This window comes from Octodon degus, unplaced genomic scaffold (assembly GCF_000260255.1).
Source record: "Octodon degus isolate 3935 unplaced genomic scaffold, OctDeg1.0 scaffold00033, whole genome shotgun sequence".
NCBI lineage: Eukaryota > Metazoa > Chordata > Mammalia > Rodentia > Octodontidae > Octodon > Octodon degus.
Genome location: NW_004524609.1, coordinates 8,191,901 through 8,217,336, shown reverse-complemented (window position 1 = coordinate 8,217,336; position 25,436 = coordinate 8,191,901). Strand labels below are relative to the sequence as shown.

The 25,436-nt window shown below is 40.3% G+C and overlaps 1 protein-coding gene across 2 annotated transcripts in view; it reads right to left on the bottom strand.

Moving 5' to 3' along the window:
• Positions 1 to 4,956: 4,956 nt before the first annotated feature.
• LOC101562973 (ATP-binding cassette sub-family A member 8-A-like) overlaps positions 4,957 to 25,436 on the bottom strand; it is a 78,069-nt gene continuing 57,589 nt past the window's right edge. For both annotated transcript variants that reach the window (XM_023714152.1, XM_023714153.1), the window contains exons 28-39: positions 24,990 to 25,081; positions 23,195 to 23,315; positions 21,668 to 21,782; positions 19,113 to 19,204; positions 15,014 to 15,174; positions 14,408 to 14,483; positions 14,246 to 14,340; positions 13,348 to 13,467; positions 13,039 to 13,179; positions 7,200 to 7,279; positions 5,924 to 5,979; positions 4,957 to 5,787 (exon numbers count right to left, since the gene is read on the bottom strand). In XM_023714152.1, the coding sequence (XP_023569920.1) occupies positions 5,689 to 5,787; positions 5,924 to 5,979; positions 7,200 to 7,279; positions 13,039 to 13,179; positions 13,348 to 13,467; positions 14,246 to 14,340; positions 14,408 to 14,483; positions 15,014 to 15,174; positions 19,113 to 19,204; positions 21,668 to 21,782; positions 23,195 to 23,315; positions 24,990 to 25,081 (1,248 nt within the window). In that variant the 3' untranslated portion in view covers positions 4,957 to 5,688. The remainder of the gene's footprint in view (positions 5,788 to 5,923; positions 5,980 to 7,199; positions 7,280 to 13,038; positions 13,180 to 13,347; positions 13,468 to 14,245; positions 14,341 to 14,407; positions 14,484 to 15,013; positions 15,175 to 19,112; positions 19,205 to 21,667; positions 21,783 to 23,194; positions 23,316 to 24,989; positions 25,082 to 25,436) is intronic.

Genomic DNA, 25,436 nt, shown 5'->3' with positions numbered 1-25,436 from the left:
TGAGTATTCACTCTTTCGAGGGAGAGAGGTGGTAACTGGTAACTGGGGTGAACTAGTCTGCCTGGAAGACCCCAGGTACATCGAAGGGAGGTGATCAAACAGAATTTAGGGGAACTAATTTAAATACATATTCCCAATTTAATATCTGCCTAACTATACAATCATAATGTTTGCTCTTATGATATAAAATATAAATCCATTAGATATAAAAGATTGTCATTTGCCAAATCTCACCAACCATTATTAGTGTTGCAATGGTTGTACTGTAAATAGAAAACAGCAACTGCCTTAACCACATGATCTCTCTTGAGTAATAATATCGGTAGGTGTGTAGCTAATAACTGAACCAAAGGTCAGAGGACAGTGCCACGCAAAATGACAAAGAGAAGGAGCAAAATGCATTCTCAGGCCCCAAGCCCACCCAGAACTAATGCAGAAGACACTAGCATAGAAGAAACTGGAAGTCACACACCTGAAATCTCTGAAATAATAATGTCTGATGTAAAAAAAAAAAAACTACAGAAAGGTATAGAGGAAATCAGATCATAAATAATCTCTGAAGTAAAAAAGGAAATGATAATAATGAAAGAATTGCTAAATATTTCTAAAGAATAAACTTAGAAAAAAAAGAGGAGAATAGAAAAATGATGGAAATCTTGAATCAAAGACATATTCAAGATTAAAAACTCAATTAAAAGTTGGCAAAACCATCCAAATGAAAGAGAAGATAGAGTTTCAGACCTTGAAGACACCATTGCACCTAGTGAAAAGATAAGGAAAGATCTACTAAAAACAACAAGCAGGAAAAAATAATTGCACATCTGCAAGACGATGCAAAGGTGAGCAGCAGAAGACTAATTGGCATCAATGAGAAATAAGAAGCCAACACAAATGATATCAAAAGAATATGGGCAGAAGTAATAGCAGAAAACTTCCCAAATATGGAGAAACAACCTGATATTCAGGTAACTGAGGGATATAGAACTCCAAATAACATTAATTCAATTAAAACCACACCCAGACATATAATAATCAAGATACCAGAAATTCAGCACAAGAAAAGTATACTAAAAGCCACTAGAGAAAAGAAACAGATCGCACTTAAAAGAAAACCCATCAGAATAACAGCAGATTTCTCTTCTCAAACCATCAAGTCAAGAGGGGAATGGAGCAAAGTACTTCAAGTCTTGAAAGAAAGTGACAAAGGTGAAATACAGGAAAAGAACCTTTCTCCAAAACAGACCACACACTAGCCACAGAACATGCTTAAGAAAATACAAATGAATCAAAATTATCCCATGCGTGTTATCAGATCATAGTGCAATGAGATTAGAAGTCAACAGCAATATACACCACAGAAACTATACACATGCATGGAAATTAAACAATGCCCTCTTGAATAATCAGTGAATCACAGCTAAAATAAAAGAAGTTCATGACAAGCTAGAAGTCATGGGACACAACGTAAGCAGTCCTAAAGAGCAAGGTTTATAGTGTAAATTTCTATGTCATAACGACAGAGGAAGCTAAATATATTCCAAACACTGAGGCTGCCAACCTACATCTCACCATGCACTAAGCTAAAATCAAACCACAGTACTCTGAAAAAGGAGATTGAAGAGGACATCAAAAAATGGAAAAATAAAAAATGGAAAGACACCCTCTGTTCCTAAATAAGCAGAACCAATATAGTAAAAATGGCCATACCTCCAAAACTTTTATTCAAATTTAATACAATCTCTTTAAAAAACTGGTAAAGAGATGTTATGCTAAAAAAAAAATTAATGCAATCTCAGTCAAAATACCAGTAGCATTCTTCAAAGAAATAGAGCAAATGATCCTTACATTCATAGGGAAAAAGAAGAGACCTACCATTATGAACAATTCTAGATAATAAAAGCAAGGAAGAGGCATCAAAATTTTAGACATCAAACTACACTACAAAGCTATATCAATACAATGCAGCATCACACTGGCAAGACAAATAAACATTTATAGTTCAGTAGAAAAGAATATTGGATGCAGAAATGGCTCCAGGCACACTGAGTCATCTTATTTTTGACAAAAGGACAGAACACAATTGCTATGTAAGGACAGCCTCTTTAGAAAGAATGTTCAGAAAACTGGCTAAATATATTCCAAACACTGAGGCTGCCAACCCACATCTCACCATGCACTAAGCTAAAATCAAAATTAATCAGACATCTAAATATTAAGGCAGAGAACTAAATCTGCTAGAAGGTAGAGGTAAAATTCTTGAAGACATATGCAAAATCTTTGTGAACGGAACCCTACTTGCACAAGGAATTTTTTTAAAAAATCAATAATAGGTTCATATCAAATAAAAAGCTTCTACAGAAACCACTGAGTGAAGAGACAACCACAAAATGGGGAAAAAATTTCCAGGTACTCAGACAGAGGACTGATGTCTAGAATATATATAACTTAAAAAAAAAAAAATAGACACGCCATATTTAAAGACCCGATCCAGAAATTGGCATCTGTAATGAAAATGCCTCTCAGATGAAGAAGCACAAATGGCCTCCAAAATACACACAAAGAATGTTCAACATTAGTTGCCACTCAAGAAATGCAAATTAAAACAACACTGAGGTTCCCTCTCCAGTATGTGTTTTGCCTTTTCTTGTATTGTACCAGGGACTGAACTCTGGACCTTGCACTTGCCAGGAAGGCACTTAGGCCACTGAGTTATCTCCCTGGCTCCTCCAACTCACTCCAGAAAGAATAGGCATCACGGAGAGGTAAGCTAATAACAGAGGCTGGTGAGCCTGAGGGGGAAAAGAAACCCTTCTCCACTGGTGGTAGTGTAAACTGATACAGCCAGTATGGAAATGAGTGAGGAAATTCCTCAGAAAACCAAACCTAGAGGTTCCACTTGACCCAGCTCTTCCCCTTTTAGCTATGTTCCTTAAAGAATTTAAGTTATCATGCTACAGTGATTCGTACATACCCATGTTTATAACAGCACAATTTATAATAGCTAATCTTAGAAACAGTCCATATGAACATCAAAAGATGAATAAAAATGTATTTCTATACAATAGAGTACTACTCTGCCATGTCAAAAGATAAACTACATAGCTGGGTCTCATAGCAATCCTCTTGCTGTCAGTCTCCCCAGTGCTGGGATTACAGGCATGCACCACCACGCCTGGTCTTGGCCGGCTCAGCGCACCTGGGTGCAGGGCCAGCATGGCATGTTGTCCCAGGGATTGAACCCCTCTCCCTGTACTTGTCTAAGCAGATGTTAGTCCTCTAAGCTATCTCAATGGCCCTTTAGGGAGTCATTTAAAAACTCTCAGTGCTTTAATTAAAAGTTCCTCGTCACTGGGACATGCTATTCAGCTCCTCAATTTAAAGCAGTGATAAGAAATTACCAAGCTCATGATTTTCGTGGGCTGGCTCCAAGGCAGGATGGACAGACAGAGAGGCTCATGGTAGAGAGATATTTGTGTGGTTGGGCTAAGGTAAGCAGAGAGAATCACTGGAAGACCCAGATAGACCTTTCCTGGCCAAACTCAGTGATCTGCCCTTTCCCATCCGACCCTGCCTCCAAATAACTCAGCTATTCTATCCCTATGATCAAATCACCTCTGTGGACATGTGAGCCTTTGGGGGGCATTCTAACATTAGACTATACGTTTAGTCAGAGTTTACAGGGAAAGGACACATAACTCATAAGATTATTTTATAATATTCACCCAAAGAGACAAGTGCAAAACAGTGTGGGAGATCTGTCCACACACTGGGACCCAAAGAGTTCAGCTGAGGTCCTGATTCCATGGAAATTTGCTTCATGAGTCCAGTGGAAGATCTCAGACCCATTGCAATGTCCCCCACGACTCCAACTGGAGGCTCAGAGTCCACGACAATTTTTCATGCAAGTTGTATCAAGGATCTGCACTGGAAAGGCCCAAAGGTCAGTGTGGAAGCTAGAAAGTCTGCACCAGCAGGATGAAGGCTCTGTGCCCACAGGCTTGTGGATCTGCACTGGAGTCAGGAAGCAACTCTCAAGGTAGGGAACAGAGCTCCCCAGAAGTAAACTGCAGTGGTAACAGAGAGGACAAGAGTTCTTTTGATGATGAGAACAGCCAAGTTCAGAGCAGAGGAGCCAGCATGACAAGCTTCTCCAGGAGGATCAACAGCACGCCATCTTGCCCTCTAGTTTTCTTTGTATGCAGTTGGCAACAATTCTCAGGTGGGCCTTCCACACCCAGCATCATGCTGATTCAGTTCATCTGGGTGCTCCTAGGTGACAATTAGTTAGTTCACCCGACCATAATATCCACTCAAATGTTTGCGGAGTCAAATAGAAGATTAATAGTACAGTTGAGCCAAGTCTTAGGAAGTCATGTATGATTGAGAGGGTGAGCCTTCTAATACAATGATACTTGCTGTCTTTTTCACATTATTCATTACAAGGAATCCTTACTGTAGTACTAACTTAAGCAATGTGAAGTGTTTGTCATTCTGACTTCTATCCATTTGCAACTCATTAAAGTTCAATAGAACCACTATTAGTGTCTTATTGTAAAATAATAATCTGGGTCCCACGGCTCTTGCTTTCCTGTGAATTTTCCCTTAGGTGAAGGCAATAAATCATTTCATTAGCAATAAAGTGCAGAGTGTTTTACTTTTTGCATGATGGCTTTCACATGTTCAATTAGCAGATAACAATAATGATGGTAGCGATCACAGAAACACAACTAAACCTTAGAACAAATTTAATGTGGTGGTTTTAAGGTGTTTCAGGGATATTAGTTGGGCAGGTCATAATGTAAATTATAAGTATCATATTTAGTGCCTTACAGAGTATCCCCATATAAGCAAAAACATAAGAAATCAGGAATGTGTCTATTTTAAATATTTTAATAGTACATGTCCACAATACATATTCAATACATTCATTGGAGGGTTTAGCACACAGATACGTTGCATCTTGGTCCTTGATTCCTCCTCAGCTTCATCTCCTTCCTTTCTGACCCACCCCCTGGGCCTCTCCCCACCTCCACAGAGTCTATCTCTGTGTTTCTTATCATCTGTCCTTTATTTTTCTCTTTCATTGATGCATATATTGGGTTTCTCATATTAGGTAAACAGTTCAATATTTTATTTGCATGTAAAATATATACTGTAAAATATTCACCAACCTGAGCATTCAAATACTTATCCCAAATATTTGCCTTAACATGCTTTGAATTTGCTTTATAGTCACAAAAGAAAGTCTTAGAATATAGAATTGCAAGAAACAAAGACCATGCTGCCAGGGTATCAGTTCATCGTCTTTCTTCTAAAATTAATATTATGTCTGACTTTTACGTAATCAGAAATATAAGAAGCTATTCAAAATTGTGAAGTTCAGGGAAAGAAGGGCAAGTTGTCTCTGCTACCATCCTCAGCCACGTAAACAAGTTATCATCAGTGCTATTTTAATTCAACACAACATGGGTTGTGCATGGTCTGGCCCAATCTCAGGCTCTGTCACGTGTCTCACTGACTGTCCTCACCTGCCCCCCTATTAGTAACATCAGGAGAAAAGTCACAGCATGAGTTTCAAAAGTCCTCTGTGCTATATCTGAGGTAAGGCATGTTATTGATATGAAAAAGTTATAAGCATAAAGAAAAACAGCTCTATGAAGCATCAAGCCTCTTCTGGTGGGAGGAGCTTCAAGCCTCTTCCGGTGGGAGGAGTTTCCACTTCATGGTAGAATCCAGTTCCTCATCAAAATCACCCAGCTCCTGCTCCTTAGAGAGCTCAAGAAACACCTGGAAGGGTGGAGGGAGAAAAGAAGAGAGACAGACGTCACACGGCCATCTGCAGGTCCAACTATGTACGAAGCACATGCATGTAATAGCATCCATTTACATCTCTTGAATGAAACAAAATGACAAATAGCCCCACCTGCTCCAGGGTGGACTGCGAGAGGCTGTACTCCTCCACTTCGAAGCTCTGTTTAACTGCACAGAGGTGAACAGACATCAGGGGTTTATATTTTTTAAATGAGCTTAACTAACTAAATCGTTGTAAGGCACCAATAGCAAATGGAAGCAAGTGTTAAGTGATGCAACACGCCTTCCTAGGCTGGGCATGTTACGTGGTTTAAATGTGCAAACATGTTTGCTTAGGTAGGTGGCGGGGGCACGGTGAGGGCCAGCCTGCAAGAGGCTGTGCAGCTTTCGAGATCTGCCTTATGAGTCAGTGCTAAGGAGAAATTCTTCCCTCCTTTTGGGCTGTCATTTAGCAGCTTTGGCACAGAAACAATGGAAAGTCAGAGAGATTTTGGAACTAAAGATTTTGGAACATGAGCATGCTAAAGAGAAGGCAGCAGTGATTTTTTTTTTTAAGCTGATAGCTTCACTGGTATTTTCTGGAAGCTACAGCAGCCTGTCCCTACCAGGCCTGATGTTCTCTGGTTGACCCAGTTAGACTGGGAAGAATAGTTGGGGTCTGCATAAGAACCGAGCCAATAGATTTCTGGTAGAAATATGACTCCCAATTCCCAGGCTAATGGTGATGTGAACTTCTATCTGGGCACCACTGTGAATGATTGTGAGGTAGAGAGTTGGGGTGCCCTGCTGAGCAACAGGAAGAACGTGTACCAGGATGACCTTGGGTGCTGTCAACAGAGGTCAGAGATGCTTTTAGAGCCAGGTGATCAGAAACGCTTCCTTAGGGCAGGTAGCAAGCAAGCAAAGATATCCTGAGACACTGAAAAGTGAAACAAAACTGTCCCGAGGAAATAAACCAGCATATTGAAATTCAAAGCGAAGCTACCAACGGAGAGTGGGTTTCTAGTCATTATGCAGTAGGCCTGCTTCTTAATTTATGGCTGGAGCCCATTATATGCACTTAAAAGGTACATACCTTAAGTATAGTGTCTTCAGTGAGTGTGTATCAAAGCTCTAAAACACGTAACCACCATCACTGTAGACTGTGTAATCTTACCTTATATGCCAAAACTACAACAATACTAAGCAAAAGTGAGAAACCACACACTGTACACCTACACTTGGAGAACCTACTCCCCTCGCTTGGTTTCCTGGTTCCAGAATTCAAGTTCAAGTCTTAGCATGAAGACCTAGCACAGCTATTCTCTGGTTCAATTCATCACTTCTAGAGGTATTTTGTTTGTAAATTACCTGCTTCTCAGGACCTCTCTCAACCTGGTCTCTCTTACCTGTCTCTAATTTGAAGAAGGCTTGTGATAAAGGCTGAACATCCTCCACCGGCACTTTATAGACCATCAAAGAAGAGTACCTGGGAAGAGAGGAAAGTACTTTGGTCTCTGGGTATGCAGGCTGTCTCCTCTGACTGATCAAAGTCTACAAAAAGTATTGCGCAGTTTTACATTGTCATCAGTATGAGTGTCTGCCATGGTAGGAACTCCTAGAGTAACATTATAGTTTAAATAATCACCCGCCCATTCCTTCCCCTTACAATGGCAGCATTGCCCTTATGGGACAGCTTGTGGTGCCCACTCCCCCAGCGAGTGCCCATAGAGGAGCCACCAATGCAAGGAGCCTGGGGGCTTTTCAGATTCTCAGCTTGGAGAGTGACGCTTTCAGGAAAGGGACTAAGAAAGGCCTGCAGCTGGAAATTCAGAGTGGTGTCTGTCTGGGGATGTCTGAGCTGAGCAAGGTAGAAGGTGCCAAGACAAAGCAGAGGGCAAGGTGGGATTCTGCAGGAACAGGAGCGGAGAGCAACGTGGCTCTCAGGAGTCTGGAGAGGGGAAGATGCGTGACACCTGCAGTTGAACTCAGCGCAGCATAAGTGGGGCAGCGAGCACACTTTGACTGGGCGCTTTTGCAAATGCATGAGATTTTCAATTCTGCTTTGCTGTGCACTTTCTTTCATATTACTATTTTTGTTTTGTCCCTTTCTTTTATTTTTCTCCTGTCCTCTCTTTCCTACTTCTTTGTCTTCCCTCCCTTTCCTCCTCTCTTCTTAGATAGATGATGTAGGTATGGGCATAGAGACGGACATAGATATTTACATAGACACCGATATTGATATTGTATCTATAAACGTTAACTGGTGCTTTAATTTAAAGAGTATGTGCCATGGTTGGGTCAGGATGAACCCCACCAAAACTGGGCATGGAGAATCCAATCATAAACTAGCTCCCGACAAATTAAGAGATCCTGAGCATCTTGTGGCTTTAGGTGGACTTCCAATCCCTCAGTCTTTACGTGCGCCTTCTTCTCTTTGAAGCAATTCTCTTGATCTTTTACATGCTCACTCTTATAGCTCTTAACTCAAGCTACAAAAACAATTCTTACAGAGTCCGACTTCTCATTTTTCACTTCTCACCATTTCTCTTCTTTCCTTCTCACTGACCTGCTCCTTTCATTTCCTCTCTGGCTTTCCTCTCCTGACTCTCCACATCTTAGTCTGTTGGTACTAGCTTGATTCATTGGGGAAGGGGTATGAAACTTCTCATTCTTTTCAATGCTCATGACTGATTTGTGCTTAGATCTGTCTACATTGTTATAACCCACAGAGGTTCTGTCTTTGCAAAACAGGGACTGGATCTGATTTCCACAAGTGGAATAGGACAAAGAGGTAGATAAACATCCAAGCAAAACAAGCCAAGCACTGGAAAGTAGACATTAACCCCCGTGGCCTCTGAAAGAGCAGCAATGTCTTCCTATTTTAATTGTTACTCAACCCTCCACACACCCATCATGAGAAGACAAGCTGAAAATATGCTTCCCAACTTCCTTAAAAGAGATCCCAGGGACATCAATGGGGGAGGAAATTAAAAAACCGAAGATGACAGAACGAAGCAGACAAGAAACTTAATCAACAAAATGGTCAGTGAGCTTAGAGATGATACTATTAAGAAGCTACTGGAGCTAGATAAAAAGAGTCAAAACATGATCAACCCAACAAAGAATTACAGTCTACTAAAGTGTGCCAAATGGTAATATGTGAGCTAACAATTTCTACTGGAAGTATAGGAAATGGAAATGAACAATGTGAGAAGAAAGTTTTAGAATTAGAAGACAGGACTGATGCGTATGACCATGGACTCAAGAGATTCCTTTAAAACGTACTCAAGAGATTATAGTAAGTGGCCCTGGCAGCCACCAAGTGACTCAAAGAAGAATAACCTGAGATTAATTGGAATTACACAAAGTCAGAGGACAGCATAAATCGTAGAATATTTACAGAAGTCAGCTTAAAACTCTACATGGAAGGAGAATGAATTCAACATACAAGTAAATGAAGTACACAGAAACTCAAATAGCTATGAATAGAAAAAGGCTGGTATACTTCATAATCAAAATTCCATAAGCCCACACAAAGGCAGAATATTAAAAACTGGGCCAGCTAGATATTCTAGTGGACTAAAGTGCCTGCTTAGACAGACACAGGGATCAGGGTTTGGTCCCTGGCATGCCTTGCTGGCCCCACCTTCAGGGCGCACTGAGACAGCAACTGAGACGGGGTGTAGTGGCGCATCCCTGTAATCCCAGCTCTTGAGAGGCTGGAAACAGGAGGATCACTATGAGTCCAATCTGTGTAGTGAGACCCTGTAGACCCTGCATTAAAATATATAAAACAATAAAAAAAAATTGGGCTGAGGAGATGGCTCAGTAGAATAAGCACTTCCCTGGCAAGTGCAAGGGCCTAAGTTTAATCCCTGGTTCCACAAAAAATTTAATTAATTAATTAATTAATTAATAATAAAAATTAAAAAAGAATATTAAAAAGGCATTAGAGAAAAGTAATGAATCATTTATAAAGTAATCGCTTCAAAATGATAAAGTCCTTAGAGTTATAGCAGACTGGACTGGAGAGATAGCTCAGCAGTCTAAGCACCTGCCTGGCAAGCATAAGTACCTGGGTTCGATCCCTGGTACCACATTCCATGCTGGTCCCTGGGAACGCTGGATATGTTGTAATGACATTGAAACTGGGCGTGGTAGTGCATGCCTGTGATCCCAGCACTGGGGAAGCTGAGACAGGAGGATCACTATGAGTAGGAGCTCATAGCAAGACCCTGCACCAAATAAATAAAATATTATGGATAAGAAAGAATATCAGACTTTTCAGCAGGAAACTCAAAGTCCATCAGAGTCTGAAATGAAATGTTTCAAGCACTAAAAGCAAACAAGTTTCAGGCCAGACAATATACCCTGCAAAACTGTGTTCCAAAATTGATGTAGAAATTAGAACTCTCCATAGTAAAGTGTACTTAAAGAAATTCCTGACCACCAAACCAGCAGCCCATAAAATTCTCAAGGATACTCTAGACAGACTATGACATCAATAATGCCAAAATATTTTTTTTCTTTTTTCTTTTTCTTTCTTTTTTTTTTTTTTTTTTTCTTTTTTGGTGGAACCAGGGATTGAACTCAGGCTCTTACACTTTCTGGGCAAGCGCTTATTCCACTGAGCCATCTCCCCAGTCCCAAAAATGCCAAAATATTTGACAGAATGAAAAAAACATCAAGCCAACTGAGAGGGCAGTTAGGTAGGAGGGAAAAATAAAGACATTAGCCACAGGAGAAAAACAAAATGTCAGGAAGCAGCCAATACCTTTCAGTAATTACTCTTAATGTAATCGGTCCCAATCACCCAATCTAAAGATACAGATTGGCGTATTTGATTTAATGGAAAACAGCGATAGTTAATCCAAAAAGTAATTCTTGCACTAAGAATTAAAGGATGAAAAAAAAAATACCCTGCACAACAGGAACACAGAAGCAAGCAGGAAATCAAGTTACAAATGCTGGCAACAGCGGGGGGCAGGGGGTGGTAGAGAACGGTCTTCACGCTTCTAGACTGTTGCTTAGAATGTGAAGTAATTAATCATTATGGATGTTGTAGTGAGATTCTTTCAAAGACTTAGATCAGGAATTCTGTTTGACCCAGATATTCTTCTTCTAGGCTTCTTCTTACTTGGTCCTCTATGTATTTTATCTCTTGCAGTGTCCCACAAATACAGTAGTTCTCTGTTTTGTTTTTATGGCTTGTTTTCTTTTTTTTCTTCTGACTTTTTCATAATTTTATAAAGAAACAAATAGCAATGAGACAGTTTCAAATCAAATCGGTAGGACAGTTTCAATAACTAACACATTGTATACATTCTTCCTAGTGGTTAGTTGCTGTACAAGACGTGGACATGATATCCTATTTACAAACACCATTAGAACAAATCCCTCTATTCATTGAGAATGTAACTGTATATCTATCCTAACCACTTTGAATACACAGATATAAAATGGACCTTCATCTGTATCCCCATTTTCTGTTAAGTTTTGTTATTTGAATATTATAGGTGTGTAAACTCAGCAAAATATTCTAAAAGAGAACAGTACTCCATAATAGTACTGGGGCTTCCGCTTGACTGGCAATGTCAGAAATTGTTGGCCTGAGTCCCAGACAGCTCAACATAACAGCATGGCTTTACTTCTTATATTTTGTTTTTATGCTTTTCTGCTGGATGGTTAAGACCAAGATAAAGCAGGACCTATGCAACAAGAGTTGTAGCTTTTGGTCTGAGAAGGTCAGTGAAATCCCCTCAGGATTTATCCTGAGATCCTGTACTTCAGATTGTAGAACCTTTGTCAGTGTCAGCCATGTGGATGAGTCACGGCCATCGCTTCGCCAATGTGCTCTCTGTGAAAGCCTGAGAGAATGTTTTCTCTCCATTTGACTCTCCTTAGGCACACTCTACATCATCAATCACTTTCCTCTTTGGCCCCATAATCACCTTGATCAGAAAATTTGGGACACTACTGAGTTATATGACATAACAGTATAAGTTCTCATATGTCCTGAGTCTTAATTGACCTTGGAAGGCTAGGGCCAAAATGTTGGCCTTCCTTGCGGCCCTCCTTTTTCTCTAATTTGGTCTACAAACTTAGGTTGTTAACCATCCAGAAGACAAGCTTATTATTATTACCATACAACTTAGGTTGTTAAGCTTAACCTCACTATCTGCCTGAATATCACACATCTTAGGCATAACATGGAACAGGTATTTTTCATCAAGTATTGATATGTTGAACTTTAAGTCCCTACAGAATATGATTAAAAATTAAAAATTAGATATTTTAAAAATAGGCATAAAGAATTATATACTTCTTATGTTTACATATAAGTCCAAAAAACTAACCATATACAACCTTGAAGCAGGACAGTCCCACAATATTCCTTTTCCTGTCTCTTGTATTCATTCACCACCCACTTCTTTTTGAACAACCATCTACCCGAGAGACATCATAGCAGCAACTGGCATGTCATGACAAGCAGCCCATATTCAGAAGACCAGAATGACAAGCACACCAAACATGAAACTACTATTACAGATTACCATCTGCAGTGCAGTTGCTTAGTTCACAAGTATCAGTATATATAGTTAGTCAGGGTGAGAATCCTTCCAATTAACTGCTAGATTCAAAAATCTTCTGGAGATTCTCAAGATCATTGCCTTGCCCATCTTCTACATATAACTGTATGGCTTGACATTGTCATGTTTCCTAGCTCTTCTCCTTTTCCTCTCTTGATTAGTTAGTCCTCGAGGTCCTGCTTTCCTTTTACTTGTATTATACCTTTCTATTTGGAGACTCCTTAGAAAAGTTGGACTGGAAATCCCATTTAAACCAGCTATTCCTCTACTGGGAATTTTCCCAGAGGATCTGAAAACATCATATCATAGGGACATATGTGTGCCTATGTTTATAGTAGCACAATTTGTGATAGCCAAATCTTGGAAACAACCAAGATGCCCATCACCTGAGGAATGGTTGAAAAGATGTGGTATTTTTACACAATGGAGTATTATTCAGCTATTAAGAATGATAAACTCGAAGCCTTCGTATTTAGGTGGATGCCACTTGAACATATACTCATAAGTGAAATAAAACAGACACACATGTGTAAATATCATACAGTTTCCCTAGTATAAGAACTCAAAAGAAGAAATCCATATTGATTGGCAAAGCAAAACAACTATCAGGAAAAAGAATATTTGGTACCAAAGCAAAAGCCGGAGCCAGTCTTACCTTTCTTGCCGAGCTGCCTGGGGGAAGAGCCTCAGGATTTCTGTATGGAGGGGCTCCACGTTGGCGGGGGTCTTCACCTTCATCTCCAGCAGATAATCTTTGCCAAATTTGCTCTTCAGGTGTTGGATAGAGCCAATACACCTGGAGCAGCAGCAGGGATTGAAAATGGACAAGACAAGTAAGGAGAGCATGTCTAAAAAAGTGCTCAATTTAACCCCTGTCCTGTGATAGCAAAAGGAAGGTGGCGTGAGTGTTGTTGGCTTCCAAGGCACGGATGGGTCAGGTGTAGGCTGAAGGACGGGTACTCACCTCAGCTTTCCGGACACCATGATGGCCACACGGTCACACACGGCCTCGGCCTCTGCCATGTAGTGGGTCGTCAGGAGGGCGCCCCTCTCTGTGTTTGTAAAAGTGGCCCGGGCTGCTCTCCTATATTATTGAGAGAACACACTTATAATTCATGGATGTCTCTGACTCATTTGGAAATAGTGGAAGGGCAATTTTGCACAGCAGAAAGGAGAAATCCTAACTCTAGAGGCAAGAGAGACTCTGGCAAGATGAGTGCAAGCAAAGCAGTTCAGACAGGAATATCAGAAAGTGTTTTCTTAAGTCGGCAGTGGTGAGATCAAACCCAGGGCCTACCACGCGTGAGGCAACTGACTGAAAGGCTTTCCCTAAAGGAGAGATGGGGAGAGAAACTCGATGGGAGGACCAGACAGGAGTAGAAGTTCAAGCCAAAAGGATACGTGTGCATGAGAAGACAGTTAAAAGAGAGCTGCACTCCAGGAGCATTGGGACCTTGATGGCTGAGACAGAGAAGCCAATAATGCCTGAATGAAGGCGTTCGGAAGCCCCAAACCCCACAGGCCAACTAGGTCCCCCAGCCCAAGTCAGTCACAAAGTCAGTCACTAATTATCGTACAAACTTTAAACTTTTGTAAGACACAAATTCAAACAAACAAATTAAACACTGAAAGAGTATTGGATTCTGAAAAGCTTATTTTTCTCTCCACGAGCACTGGATGTAAAGTATCACAAAAGGGATCTTTTGGCCAAATATTAATTCCTAATTACATGGATAATATTTTCTACTCTTACATAAAACAGTTTGAAGGTGAATTATGGTTGATTTGGGTTCAGTTTTGGTGTGTGTTTAATAAGATTAGCAAAATCTAAACTTCTCCCACGGAAATCGGCTCCTCCTCACCAAATCTGCTGCTGGCCCTCGGGGTCCATCCCTGTGGACGGCTCATCCAGAAGCGCGACCGATGGGTTTCCCAGGATGCTCAGCGCGAAGCACAGCTGGAACAACAGAGACCAGCTGTCAGCTCCAGCCATAGGTGCAGAGCCCCACCAGGCCCTGGCGTACCTTCCTCTTTATTCCCTCTGACAAGGTCTTCACAGTTGCCTGCAGCTGGGCCTGCAGCTTGAGCGCCTCCACCAACCTGCGGGGGACACAGCAGAGCCTCACAGTGTGCTCCATAAGGAAGCTTGTGGTGGGGGAGGGGGAGGATGGGTAGAGCCATGTGGGGGAGGGGAGGGGAGGGAAGGACTGGGGAGGGTGGACCCAGAATGAGAGCGAGAGGATTTGGGAACACAATCTAAAGCTGCAGTTCCCAAAACACTTTTGGGAGTGCAGATGCTCTGAATTTGACAACTGACTTGATCCCCAAGGGCAATATATTTTGCATCTTGTAAACGCATAAGCATAGCTCATGGCGTCCGACCAATTCCTGTGCACTATAGCTCATACCTAAGCTTGAACTGAATTCAACAAGTTTCATCACTGAGCATGTACTTTTATCCTTTCATGCTTCAAATGAGAGAGAGAAAAAAAGAAAAACAACTGTGAAAGTCAGCTGAGCTCCAAATGGGTCCACACATAGAGTTGCACACCCTAAGTTTCAGAGAATATCATCACCCCCAGCCTCCTCCTGGCCCCGGGACACAGCAGGACAGGGTGGCTCCCATGTACCGTGCTATGGCCTCCGGGGCATCCGCCTTGCTCAGCCCCTTCACGGCGGCAAACACCTCCAGGTGCTCCCTTACAGTCAGGTTGGGCCACAGCACATTCTCCTGAGGACAGAACCCCAGGAAGCCCAGGGGGTCGGCCTCGTTGCTCCCTCTCAGCAGCACCTGTGGACAGATGGACAGGCCACTGTCAGCTACTGCATGTGCAGCGCACTTCTCAGCATCACTATGGTATCTTCCTCATCACTGTGGTATTAGTTCTGTTTATCATCTAGCAAGGGAGAAGGCACTCGGAGAATGAACACACAGACCCAAGAGTATGCAAAGATAGCAGGTTGATCTCCGCTGAGAAATGCATTGAGATGCAAATTAAAAGCACAGTACAATATCAGGGCCTGTTATCAAAAAGGCAAGAGGTTCAGGATGGGTGAGGAGGGAGTGCTCGTTGTGGGTGGGAGGTAGGTTTTGTATAGTCCTGGTAGAAAATAGTATGAATTCACCTCAGGAAATGAGAACTACATCTAGCCTATGGGCCAGTCATCCTACTTCTGGGCATGGAGCCTAATAAGTCATTATGCCCAAGAGATATCACATTCTTCTCTTCATTACAGTACTGTTCACAGCAGGCAAGATATGAAATCGATTGAAATGACCAGCCATGGATAAGTGGTGAAAAAATGTGTTAGATATACACACTAGAACACAACTCAGCCCTTTGAAAAAGGGAAATCCCCAGCTAATTTGAAGACAACCATATGTAATACAACAACCATGGTTGAGTTCCTGTTATTTTGTTTAGTGAAATTCTGAAATTCAGTATCATTTCTAATTTTTTTTTTTTTACCTATTTTTATTCTCTTTCTTTCTTTTTTTTTTTTTTTTCTGTATTTTAGGAAAGGGCCTACAGGGTGTTCAGGGTGGCCCTACTAGATCAGACTCAATGATTCTCCTGTTTACAGCATCCCAAGTGCTGGGATTATAGGCACGTGCCCCCACGCCCAGTCTCAATTGTGGTCTCAGTGCACCCTGGGGGCAGGGCCGGCATGGCAGACCAGGGAATCAAACCCCTGGCCCCTGTGCCTGCTTGCAGGTACTTTAATTCACTGAGTTCGCTGAGCTATTTGGCTGGCCCCTATTCTCTTTCAAGAAATTAAAAAAAAAAAAAAAAGCACATGTTCAAAGGAAGGGAGGGAGGGAGGGAGGGTGGGAGGGAGGGAGGGAAGGAGGGGAAATCCTGTCATTTGTGACAGCATGGGTGAATGTGGACAATGCTTTACTAAGATAGGTACTGAAAGACAAATTCTACATAATCTCACTTATGTGCAACATCTAAGACATTGAATTCATGTGATTGTAAAGCAGAGTAATGTTTACCAGAGGCCAGTACAGGCAGGTGGAGGAGGACACAGAGCTGGTGATCCAAGCTTACGTGGATTCATTTAGAAAGGAGGAATACCTTTTGTGATGTCTTGCACAAAAATGGTAACTACATAAATCATAGTTCATTTCACATTTTGGATTGCTAGAAGAATAGATTTTTAAATGTTTCACCCCCCAAAATGATCCATATGTAAAGTGGTAGATTTGTTAATTAACTCGATTTAACTAATCCATGAGCATATAGAAAATTTCATATTGTACCCCATAAAGATGTTCAATTATTAAATGACAATAAAACACATTTTAGAAAATATTTTCAAAAAGAAAAGTGAACTGTGTTAGACTGTTGTATCTTGAAATTATGGCTGACATAACAAATCCCTTCTGTGCTATCAGACTCAAGTGCTTTCATTTAACTGTCTAACACTTCACTTAGTCTTACAACTTTTTTTTGTTCCTTCTATGTTCCAGGGGCCACACAAAAGCTATGTCCAGAAAGGAGAAACTGTTCAGTACCTCTGCCCAAATGATATCTCTGTTCTATGATGAACTAAGCAAATAACAAATTGGATAACTTTTATTCATATTTTGACATAAATATTTGGGAAGCTGGGATGGAGAAGAGCAGAGGAGAGGGGATTGGTTGGGATGCCAGGGAGCCTACCTGTGGTGGAGGGGTTGCTTCAGCAGAGGAGGAGCAGGTGCCAGGCCTGGAGAGGTCTGAGGCAAGGGACTTGGGGCAGGGCAAAGAGCAAGAGCAAAGCCCTGTCTAGGCAGGAGCTTGATGTGTTCTTGGCCACAGCTGGGGATGGGCAGCAGCAGGAGTGAGCAAGCAAGAAAGAGATGCAGCAGAAACACATGGAGTCATCAGGCGCAGCCCCCACAGGCCAAGGAGAGGAGAGCTGCCAGAGTAGAGATTGCTGGAAGCATTTAAGGGAATAACACGGTTGACCAACTGCACACTGGCTGACCCGATTAAGCTCATTTCATAATGCCTGAAGAGTTGGTTTTGTCACTTAGAGCTTTTGTTTTGAGATATTTTGTTCTGGTGGGCCAAAGGACAACTATGCCTTTGCTCTAATGTTTCATGAGAACTGCAGATGGCACTGATTTGGGTCCTGGCTGTCCCAGAGAGGGAGAGTTGGAGGAGTTGGCGTGGGCAGGCCAGTTAGGGCTGCTTGAGCTGGCAACATTGCAGAGGCCTCTTCCCATTGCCCGCTATCATCATGGCTTCAGAGGACTGTGAACATGGCCGTCTCCTCCTTCTTTACTGGATATTTGTAAATGATGTCCCGGGTTGCACTGGCTGCCCTCAGATTGACCACTCACCTGTTCTTTTGGCACAGGGCCACACACCTCGGCCTCCTGTGGGACACATTTTCCGAAGGAGTACTAGTAGGGTTTGTGCTTGTGTCACCAGATCAAGTTTTTATGCATATGTCTTGTATGCTGGGCAACTACTTTGAAGATAACAATAAGCAATCTCCTGATCATCGTTATCCCCTGTTGCTTTGGTTTTGAAATTTTGTACCATTGCTTTTCTTTTTTTTTCTCTTTAAAATAAAAAAAAAAAATTCTACACTCTGTCATAGAAATTGTCAAAAGTGTTTTATGTGTATCTTGTGATTTCTGTTTGATGACTCTGTGCTCTCTGACACTCTGCCTGGTCCCTGTTTCTGATACAGACAACGCAAGGGCCAAACCTATTCACCTTCACTGCCTGGTGTGTCAACTTCTCACCATTCTCAGATACACTTTGTCCCATTTGTATTGGGGAAGCTTCGGGTAAGATTGCGTATGCCTAATGACTTCTCAGCAATAACACTTTAGGAAGACCAGAAAACAAAAGGGTTTGTTTTCCATTCTACACACTTCTACTTGATATTAAATACTAGCATAGTGAAACAGCGATGCCCATTAAGTATAACCCATACACCCTGAGCTCCAGTAAACACAATTTGTCAGGATTTTATGATTCTTATCCAATTATTATTAACCAATTACCCAACACTCTCTCCTCTCTTTTTTTTTTTTCTTTTTGTATTTTAAGAAAAGGTCTACAGGATATTCAGGGTCTCACTACTAGATTGGACTCATACTGATCTGCCTGTTTACAGCCTCCCAAGAGCTGGGATTATGGGCGCGCACCACCACACCCAGTCTCAATTGCTGTCTCAGCACACTCTGGGGGTGGGGCCGGTACAGCAGGCCCAGGGATCAAACCCTGGGCCCTGCACCTGCTTGCAGGCACTTCCAACATTCTCTCTTAATTCACTTAAAAGAAACAAAGGGCTAGGGAGACCGCTTGGCAGTCTAAGTGGCTGCCTGGTAAGTGGAAGGACTGGGCTTCCATCCCTGGCACCACATGCTGCTCTGGCCTTGCTCCTGAGCACACCATGCCAGCCACGAGAACCAGGCATGGTGGTGCCCACCTGTAATCCCAGCACCAGGGAGGCTGCAAACAGGAGGATGACTACAAGTCTGAGCTGTATAGCAAGACTCTGTACCAAATAAATAAAGAAGATTTAAAAAAAATAAAAAGATAGTGAACACAGTTAAGCATCCACACTCAATGACTAGCATTTGTGTCTTTAAGTTAATAATCTGTCAGTTTACTCTTCAATATATAGTTTGAATAACTTTAAGAAAAAACAGCGAGTAACACCTTTCAGGTAGCTGCCCAGATGTAGTTGGATAAAATACTATTGCTCTGGTCCACCCACCTGTCCGGCACTTGGTTTTGTCTCTCCAGTTATCATCCTAATGCATGTGCTTTTACCAGCTCCATTATGTCCCAATAATCCTAAAATTTCACCTGCAGGGAAAGAACATACACCAATCATAGTAATGTTATTGTTAGAAGGCTCAGTGTGTGATATGTGCTTTATTTCCAGTATTCCCTTTGGCGGTTGTGATGACCCTGAAGTGTTTCAGTTTCTTGCCAAAGGCCACACACATGAGGAATGACAAGTCCACACTTGGAAGCTAGCCACGCCAAATGGAGGAAGCAGAAATCAGCAAGTGCAAGATTCTAGAATGTTCTACTGGCACAGCCCAGGCCAACCTTCTGGTACACAGCCCTGATCATTAGGAAAGCAGTCAGATTAAACCATGAAAAGACGGCCTTCAATGGTTTACTCTAACACAAGGCTTGTTATTTTAACGCAGACCCCCACTGAGTTCCATTCAAGGAGAAATTACGGTTTGTTAAAAAAAAATTCCTCAGAATTTCATTATACAAAATAATAGGAATTCAGCCATGATTGGTATATTGTATAATGTTGTCTTAATGTTAGCTTTTTATTTTTTATTTTTTTAACTTTTTTCCCATAATTTTATCGATAAACAAATAGTGATGAGACAGTTTCAAACCAAGTTGGTAGGACAGTTTCAATAATTAACACATAACATGCATTCTTCCTAGTAGTTATTTGCTGTACAAGATGCGGACATGATATCCTATTTACAAATTCTATTAGAACAGATCCTTCTATTCATTAAGAGAATGTAACTATATATCTAACCTAACCATCATGATATATATAGATACAAGATGGACATTCATCTGTATCCCCTTTTTTGTTTAGTTCTGTTTTTTGAATATTATAGGTGTGTGAACTCAGCAAAATATTCTAAAAGATTCCAGTAGTCCATAAGAGTATTGGGGCTTCCACTTGACTGGCAATGTCAGAAATTGTTGGCCTGAGTCCCCTACAGCTCAACATAACAGCATGACTTTACTTCTTATATTTCGTTTTTATACTTTTCTTCTGGATGGTTAAGACCAAGGTAAAGCAGGACCTATGCAACAAGAGTTGTAGCTTTTGGGTCTGATAAGGTCAGTGAAATCCCCTCAGGATTTATCCTGAGATCCTGTACCTCAGATTGTAGATCCTTTGTCAGTGTCAGCCATGTGGATGAGTCACGGCCATTGCTTGGCCAATGTGCTCCCTGTGAAAGCCTGAGAGAATGTTTTCTCTCCATGTGACTCTCCTTAGGCACACTCTACATCATTGATCACTTTCCTCTTTGGCCCCATAATCTCCTTGATCAGAAAATTTGGGACACTATTGAGTTACATGATATTACAGTACAAGTTCTCATATGTCCTGAGTCTTAATTGACCTTGGAAGGCTAGGGCCAAAATGTTGGCTTTCCTTGCGGCCCTCCTTTTTCTCTAATTTTGGTCTGCAAACTTAGGTTGTTAACCCTTCAGAAGAGAAGCTTATTGTTATTACCATACAACCTAGGCTGTTAAGCTTAACCTCACTATCTGTCTGAATATCAAACATCTTAGGCATAACATGGAACAGATATTTTTCATCAAGTATTGATATGTTGAACTTTAAGTCCCTACAGAATATGATGAAAAAACATTTAAAAATTAGAATATATTTTTAAAAATAGGCCTAAAGAATTATATAATTCTTATGTTTTTATTATTTTTATTCTCTTTAAAAATACAAATAATAAATAAATAAATAAAAATAAAAAGATGGAGAAATATACATATATAACAAGACAGCTAAGACAATTATATTCCTAATGCTGGTTTGTTGAAAGGAACAGTTAATGCTTAATTTACATTTTGATGAATTTTGCATGTCTACATCTGGCAATCAGAGCAACTACTTTGAAGTGAAAATATAACAGCTATTATTAATTTCCTATCATCTTGTTTTGAAATTCTGAATTTTTTTTCATGTTCTCTTAACATTTTTATTCTCTTTTAAAAAAAAACTGAAAGTCAATAAAATCTGAAATGTGAAGTAGATACTGTGAAAGAGACAGAAACTGCTGAAAAGGAAATAACCACTGGGATGAGGGAAAGGGGAAGGAAGGAGGAAAATATATATTTTTTGATAGCTAAGATAATTTTACCACTAATTTCTATTGGTATATGGAAAGGAACAATTAATACTTATTTTTTTATCAATTTTATATGCCCATATTTGGTAATCTGAGCTACTTTGAAGATAAAAATACACACTATAACAACCACTGTTAATTTCCTGTCATCTTCTTCAGAAATTCTGTATTTTAATGTGTTAATTTTTGTACTCTTTATAATTAAAAATAAATGCTAAATGTTCCCATTTTCTTCATACATTTTTACATAAAACAGAAAACCTAACCAAACATAAAATTTTTAGATCTTACATTCTTAACCAAGAGGAAAACATCTGATGTCTATATGATATGAAAAGAAAAAGAATTTAAAAATTAAAAAAAAAAATTCCTCAGCCCCCAAAAGAAGAAAGAATTACTGGGTCCAAACCTTTTCTAACACAGAAGGAGACATTTCTTGTTGCTATTTTCTTCTTTTTCTTAAAAAAGAGGCATTTCTTCTCTGTGTACTCCTTGCGAAGACAGCTAGCAATAATGGCAGGGGTCTGTAGAGGAGAAGTTATACAAGGGGATGATACACATGGTGGCTTTTTAATCAGGATGAAGCATAGAAATATTTATTGATGGAGCAAAAGCAATAAAGAGTAGAGCCGCTGGTACCTGAGCACAGACCCAGCCAGGGGCCAGCAGGGAAAGCTCTCCTACCATGCTGTAATGGGAAAAAAGCACCTGTTTCTTTTGAAACTGTCCTTAATAAAAATGAAACAAGGATGACTTACTGATCCTCTTCCTACTCTCGGTGCTAAGGAAGGAAGGACACACGAAGAACTTTGCTGTATGATGGGATCTCCAGGCAAAGCAACTGCATGGTTGAATTCTGAGCTGAAGTAGGGGCTTTGTAAATGGAATTCTGTTTTTATTTCAGAGAGAAATTGACCAACAATCCCTCTGCAATTTGGCAGATTTTTTTGAAAACCAAGTGTAGGGAGCTATCATTTCACAGAGTACGATGGATATTGTCTGTTGCTGAAGATAAAATTAGGAATTCAAGCAAATATCAAAATTTTTGGATTCTTAAGGCTAGCAATCATCACTATAACTTCACCAGCTTTCAGTTTAAATATTTTTCTGAAATAAGTGATTGCAACACTACTATAGGTGCTTTCATTGCTTTGGAATACAATACATTCACTTCTAGCAAAACCACAGTAACTATGAATGAATAGGCATCAATCAGCGTGCATAGTATTAAGTCCAGCCTGGCTAAAGGGCAAGACAGATCACAGTATTTTAGTGTAACCAAGCCTCAAACACCTTAACATAGGATTTTAGATTTTACATTATAACTAAGCTTAAAGAAACTGTCAATTATCTGATTTTAAAATTGTCTCACTGTATTATTATTTTAATAATATCCAAGAAAAATACCCACAATAATCTTAAAAGAAAGACTATAAACACATTGCTAATTTTCTGAACTTTTGTCTGTAAGGCCGAATTTTCTTCACATATCTTAAACCAAGATAATACATTGTAATAAACAGAATATGGAAGACATGAGAATATATTTTTCTTCTATAAGCATCAGAGACATTTGCAAACATATAAAAGAGTCTTTCTTCTCACTGAAAATTATAGTTGTTTTATGGGAAATGCTATTTGTGCTAACATGTATTGGGTTTACTAATTTTAAGTATGAAGTTTATTATCATTAAACACTTATCATTATTCATTAAACATTTCTCACTTTAATTTCTAGTACAGTAAGTCCTCATGGATTTAACCCATATGCATCAAAGGTACTTGGGCTTTTCAACAATTTTTAACACTGTGAAAGAGTTATAAGACCAAAAGTTTTTAGAAATGCCAAAGTAGGATAATACACCATTTCGGAACTAGATTCACTTAACTGGTGGTAATTTTCTTAGCTGGTGGAAAATAACTCAGTAGATTTTACCTGCTCAAAGTTTGGAGAAGTCAGAGCATTTGCAGTTCTCACTCTTTCTAGCTGAACGTCTGCATCCTCCCTTTCCGGGTCTTCTGGATTGTGAAACACTCTACTGCTTCTTGTAGAAATCCTTCAGGTAAAAGATTTTGTTAATAATTGGATGCTGTTTGCCAATGTCCCAGTGAGATCATTTCATCCCTTAAACTTTATATTGGAGTAGAGTGTGTGATCCATAACACTTCAAGATTTATGTCTAGTTTGGAAACCTTTCATTTTCACAGCCTTCTTGATTTAATCTGCAATGTTAGCCAGGGAAGAAAATATTGCTTATCTCTTTCATGATCTTTACTATGATACTATCACTTTTAGTCTCAACAGATAATTCAATACCCATCTTCTAGCAAGCAAATTATATATTGAATCATAATAAACTTTTGAAGCCATAGTTATGAAGCCAAAACATAGATACCATGAGAACTTGTTTGATTGTAAAAGACTAGAATATTTGAAAGTCGTGTGTTAAAAAATTCTAGCTATGTGACTCAGCACAAGCATTACTTTGCAATATGTGTCAGTTAAATGTGTTCTTTTTCATTCCAGCTTAAAGCTTAATACCAAGATCACTATCCTGGGCTGTGGACTCTCTAAACTTTCTTTGCCCATGTAAGTAGAAATGGTATTGTCAAGGCCTGCTGTCATATTAGCACTCAACTTTGTGTCACAGTTGAAGATGACATTGATGTGGTGGCAGGATGGCCGCGTAGTTTAGTTTTCTTGGAATTGAGAGACACTGGACATCCAGTATTAATGATGTGAAAACTCCAGACAAGGTCTGGAGAGATAGCTTGTTGGTCTAAGTGCCTGGCTGGCAAGCACAAGGACCCAGTTTTGATCCCCTGTACCACAGCCATGCCACCATGCTAGCCACCAAAACTGGGTATGGTGGTGGTGCATGCCTGTTATTCCAGCACCCCAGGAGGCTGGAACAGGAGGCTCACTATTAGTCTGAGCTGCATAGTGAGACCCTGTACCAAATCAACCAATCAATCAATCAGTCAAAAGTTTAAAACAGATTTAAAAAATCCAGGCAGGTGGGGATTTCTAAATGGAGAATGAAATGGTGACTGAGGTCTTAAAGGTAAGATGCCTCTGGTTTTGTTCCTTTTTATGTATTTTATGTAGTGATCCTCTTGTTTTTAGTCTCCCCAGCCCTAGGATTACAGGCACACACCATGCCTGGACTTGGTCTCTGGCTCAGCGTGCCTGAGGGCAGGGCTGCAATGGTATGGTTTTGTTTTTGAGTTATGAATAGAGTGTGCACCTTCAAGGTCATTTGATATCTGACCTTATTTCCTTTTGTACTACAGTCTGAGAGGAATCCTTCATTATCTACCTCCTGGGCTTCTCACCCTCCCAGGAAAAGAGTTGTCCTTCCTGTCTTTGGGGTACTAGTCACTCTGTGCTCTTTTCTGGATTCACTTTATTTCAATAGCTGTAGGTAAACAGACCAGTTATTACACAAATGATTCAGCCTCCTCTAATGTGCTGCAGGCCCGACTGCAAACAGTTCCGATGAAGCCCTTGGTTTTCAGTGTTTCACATGACCTAGTGCTGTTCCAACTGCCTCTAGGTCATAGTTGTTTTAAAGCCAGCATCCTGTGTTCCAAATTAATGCACTGCCTCATAGCTAACATTTTAATATCTTAGCACACCCTTGATAACTGATTAGGATTTCCCCCTGTATGCAATACTTTTAAGAAATTATCATTTAAAAAAAAAATCTCACTAAAATATTTTTCCAAACCTGAAAATAGGATCCTTTCTCATTGTTTTATTTCCAAGCTTCCATTCCAGACATCGAAGAGTAACAAGAAAGATCATAAAGTGAACATAGGACTGGGGAGAAAGAGAGAGATGCAAAATTAGAAATGCTGAAGGGGAACATCGGAAGTGAGTTAGAAAGTCTCATTCTTTCACAATCATATTTGGCAAATATGGAGAATTTGAAGGACAGATTACCTAGACAGTCACAATCTGTTAAGTTGAATGACACTTCTTTGGAGAGAAAAGCTAGTAGTGTTTTACATTATACAAAAATGCATCTATATTACATTGAACAAAAAATTTTATCCGTGCTTAAGTGATATCTGTCTTTTCTCTTCTCTTCTCTTCTCTTCTCTTCTCTTCTCTTCTCTTCTCTTCTCTTCTCTTCTCTTCTCCTCTCCTCTCCTCTCCTCTCCTCTCCTCTCCT